The sequence below is a fragment of the Callorhinus ursinus genome, unplaced genomic scaffold (assembly GCF_003265705.2).
Source record: "Callorhinus ursinus isolate GAN/ISIS: 27379988/994484 unplaced genomic scaffold, GSC_fseal_2.0 scaffold75, whole genome shotgun sequence".
NCBI lineage: Eukaryota > Metazoa > Chordata > Mammalia > Carnivora > Otariidae > Callorhinus > Callorhinus ursinus.
In genome coordinates, this window is record NW_027397137.1 from 3709416 (window position 1) to 3713735 (window position 4320).

At 58.4% G+C, this 4320-nt stretch overlaps 1 protein-coding gene across 1 annotated transcript; it reads right to left on the reverse strand.

Annotated features, from left to right (window-relative positions):
• Positions 1 to 752: 752 nt before the first annotated feature.
• Positions 753 to 4111, reverse strand: TFF1 (trefoil factor 1). Its single transcript, XM_025863546.2, has 3 exons — positions 4002 to 4111; positions 1388 to 1540; positions 753 to 944 (listed from the first exon to the last, which is right to left on the reverse strand). The coding sequence occupies exons 1-3, from the start codon at positions 4075 to 4077 to the stop codon at positions 928 to 930; spliced, it is 246 nt and encodes an 81-aa protein (XP_025719331.1). The 5' UTR covers positions 4078 to 4111; the 3' UTR covers positions 753 to 927.
• Between the last annotated feature and the right edge of the window lie 209 nt (positions 4112 to 4320).

The window sequence follows — 4320 nt, forward strand, 5'->3', positions numbered from 1 at the left end:
GTTTCACGTTGGGTGAGAGTGTGCCCCCACCCGTGGTAGCTGGGCCCTGGTAATGTGCTATCGAGGAACAGGAACGCCAGCCAGCAGTGCTCTAACCCATCAGGACATTTGGGTTGACTCAACATGAAGTCTCAGGGTGGGTGAGTCAAATCATAGCTCAGGGATGTCAGGGCTCTAGTTCTATGGCTTTTCCTCATTAGCACAGAAAGGCTGCTTGAAGCACCACATCGCACTCTCACACCACACATCCAAAGGCAGGCTGCAGGGGCTGGCCAGGGCAGCAAGAGGGAGCTCTTCTTCCAAGGAGGAAAAGTCATTCCCCAGACCCTCCAAGTAGATGCCCTCCCGCCTCATGAGTCAGAACGAAGTCCTAGAGACTCCTCCAGCTGAAATAGCGGCCCCCGCTTTTTATAGACTGGAAATCAGGTAAGAAAGAAGGTGGGGAATGAGTAGCAGGTCCCCAGAAAACAGGCCTGGTGCTCCCTGTCAGCGGGGAAAGCCCATCTGCCCGGCGCTGGGAACCAGAGCAGCTGTACTCCCCAGGATGCTCGAGCTGCCCGCGACAATCTAACAGCCTTGTGCACTGACACCCGGTGCTGGCACACACACCTCATTCCCTCCTCTGACCCCCACGCCTCCCCGAGGTGGGGTGAGCCTATGTAGGATGAGAAGCCATACGTGGAAATGGTGTACCTCCCTCTCCAAGAAAGGATAATCATTTGCAATTTTTTAAAAAGAACTGAAAGCACGAGTAACATTCATCTCCTTTAATCGTTAAGCCAATTTTGAGTCCAGGGGTGTGTGCCATCCGTCCAGGAGCCGAGGCGCGGATGCGGAGGGCCCCGAGTGCCTGCCGGTGACGTGGCTGGGCTCCCGGCCGCCGGCCGAGGCCATTGCAGCTCCTGGTGCCGCGGCCCCGAAGAGCATCTAGAAGGAGCACTCCTCTGAAGGGTGAGGTGTGAGAAGGAGACACAGGCAGTGAAAACCCCACGGTTTGTTCACTTGTGAATAACTACAGAGATGCCACTTGGAAGCACCAAGGGGAAAAGTCCTTAGAAAACACTCCCCGCCTTCCTATTTCAGTTACTCTCTCCAATCCCACCCAAGCAGGGATAAAGCGCTACCAGGATCCTTCACGGGCTTGCACTCAGTGATGTGAAGAAACACAGGGACAAATAGGGCTCCTTGCCAAGCGGTCTCCCAGCCTGGTCTTTGTGTCCCCAACCCGACATCAGCCTGATGCAGGCTGGACCACCTCCCCACGCTCGCCCGTGGCCCCTGCTGCGGGTACAACGCAGCTGGCCGCGCAGACTAGGGCCCTGCGCTCCCATGAGGTTTTCTCCCTAATCCTACACCTTCAGACCCTACAGGGCCTCCCTGGCCATACCGTCGGCAGCGTTGTCCACGGCCACAGGGTGGAAGCACCACGGGACTCCACGAAGAGTGTTGTCGAAACAGCAGCCCTTAGCTTTACACTGGGAAGACGTGATACCCGGAGGGCCGCAGTTTGCTCTCTGGGGGGGGTCCACCACACACGTCTCTGGGGGTGCAGGGGGTAAGAGGGAGGGTAAGTCGCTGGCTGATGCCCATCTTCCTTCTCCAGTTGAACCAGCAGCCAGCTGGTGCCACAGATGGGGACTTAGGGCTCAGGCTACAAGAGGGATATCCCAGCCTCTTCTCCTGGTAGGAAAACCCTTCAGCTCAGGGCAAAGGCAAGGTGTCCGGGATTTGCAAATTTTACACCTACCTACGTAATTTATCCCTGCATTCGTTCACTTCAACAAACAATCCTTTAGCTTTATTCAATCAATAAATATCTATCGAACACCATCTGTGTGTGCTAGAAACGGAAATTAGCACCGCAAAAGTAGACAGTGAAGGTCGCTCAAGCACCGAGCTCATGTTGGGCCCCGTGCCAGGGGATGGACCCAGGAACTAAAAACAGAGAAGTCTTGGTTAAGAAGCTAACAGTCTAATGGAGGAGAAGAGCCAGTGAATGTACGGAACAGCACCGTGAGGCCACCCCAGTGCACTGAAGGCAAGCACAGGAGGCACAAGGACAAGGCAGAGAACAAACCAAGGAGGGCTTCCTAGGGGAGGAGGTTACCAGGTAGGATGAAGGACACAATGGGTGTAACCTGCAGAGGGAGCAGGTGTTCAAAGGCAGTCGAGAAAGAGCAAAAAGGTGTATTTTAGGAGGTGTAGTCCGTTTGCAGGAAAGACAAAGAGGCTGGGGTGGGGTGGACGCCTTCAACCTCTCAGCAGCTTTAACCCGGGGGTTGGCGGGGGGAAGATGGGAGCCAGGATGGTGGAGAACATGCGGGTTGGCGGGAGACACGCTGGGGAGGCAGGGCTGCCGTGTGGTCTACACATGGGAACCGAGGGGGCTGAGCCCCGTTAACCCAGCCAGGCATTGAGAAGGTGAGCTCACGCGGGAGCTGCCCTCCACGGGCTTCTGTGTTCTCCTCCACGGATCGCCTCAAGCTTTCTCTGAAGGAGGGGTCTGTGGCTTCGCGGGAAAGGTCTGGCCCATCTCCCACCCACCGGCTGGGGGGGCCTCTGCAGGACTTCAGCCTCCCCGCGTCTGGCTCCCCGCCGGAGAGGGAGGGTGGCGCCCCCACCCCCAGGGCGGTTGTGAAGCCGGGAGGAGCTGCGTGCGCACGTGTGCGTGCGTGTGTGCTTGCGCACGCTCAGACATGGCTCTGTGTCCTGCCCACCTGCCGGGGGAGGGAGCGGCAGCTGGGGTGGGATGGGGCTCCAGGTTTCCTTGCTCTGTCCACCCATTTACCAGCACAGGACGGACCTAGGCGGGAACGGTCTCTACCGGGGCTGTGCTTGCAATCGAGTTTCTGGATGCCTCGTGACAGGACTGCTGGCGCACAGAGAAGGGGTGAGCCTCGGGCCAGAGGGCCGAGCGGGGTCGGCCGCGGAGAGGGATTCACAGCCCGGCCTGGGGGCGGCCGTGTGGCCACACTCCTGGGCATCCTCCACGGCAGAGCCGCGTCTTCTCCAGGCCCAAAGCCCGCGTGTCCTTTCTGGCCTTAGCCTGTCCCTGCCTTGGGGACCTTCCAAGTGGCCACCTGGTGCCTCCGTCGTCCCTCTGCCCACACCCCTTTCTTTGTTGTTCTTCATCGGGTCCTCGGAAGGTGCCCTGAGATGCACGGAAACCATGGTTCCTCTTCCCCTCCTCAGACCTCTATGGAAATCCTGGTTTTGAAAACCTGGGAAACTTGGGGCGCCTGGGTGGCTCAGTTGGTTAAGCGACTGCCTTCGGCTCAGGTCATGATCCTGGAGTCCCGGGATCGAGTCCCACATCGGGCTTCCTGCTCAGCAGGGAGTCTGCTTCTCCCTCTGACCCTCTTCCCTCTCGTGCTTTCTATCTCTCGTTCTCTCTCTCTCAAATAAATAAATAAAAAATCTAAAAAAAAAAAAAAAAAAGAAAACCTGGGAAACTTTACAACAGCGTCTAATGAAAATAACACTTACTGAGCACAGGGCAGCTCGCAAAGCGCTCTCTGAAGGCCTTGTCCCACCCCCGAGCCCCTCGACGCCGACGTCCTGGTCCAGGGGCTGAGATGGTGGCTCAAGGGAGCCAGGCGCTCTGTCGCTTGTGGTGCCCACGGAACCCGCACACCGGGACCGCGGAGCCTGCGGGGGTCCTCAGGGGATGCTCGTCCATTCAATGGGCCCTTGGGCATCTGGGTGGCTTTGACCAGAGGCCGGCTTGGACATCTGGGGAGCTGTTCTCCCACCGCATCTCCGAGACTGCCCCTTGAGAGCCGGTGCTCGGGGCGTCAGTGCCGGACGCAGCAAGCAGTGATCAGGGCGCCCATGTGCTCACAGCGGTGCTCAGAGCTCCCGTGGCCGTGGCCCGGATGCTGCTCTCCATGGGCCTTCTCCCTCCCAAATCCTCCCAGGGCCCAGCGTGGCGCTCAGCTCAAACACATGGTCTGTGGCTCAGGCACCACCACGAGGGCTGATGCGGGAGGGGGGCCGCTTACCAAGCTCGCCCCGGGCCAGGGAGCTGAGGGTCAGCACGCACACCAACATCAAGACGCAGATCACCCTGGGCTCCATGGCGGCCGTGACCTTCCTCTCTGCTCCAGGGGAGACCACGAGTCAGCGATGGGACCCTGTGCAGGCCCTGCATTTTATGCACAGGCTCTGTTTGCCTAAAGAGTGTGGGGTAACATTTGCCTAAGGAGGGGTCTCCCAGTCCTCCATTCCAGGTAATCTCCACTGATTAAAACAAGTTTGCTGATGGGGCAAGTGCCAAGGTGCGTAATCATCCTGAATGAAGGACTCGAGGTTCAGAAAGTC

Bases quoted from the DNA above. Each gene is read 5' to 3' on its own strand.
- TFF1 (XM_025863546.2), bottom strand. From the start codon at position 4,077: ATGGAGCCCAGGGTGATCTGCGTCTTGATGTTGGTGTGCGTGCTGACC. The intron at 1,541-4,001 runs GTAAGCGGCCCC...CTGCACCCCCAG, and splicing joins CCTGGCCCGGGGCGAGCTTG to AGACGTGTGTGGTGGACCCC.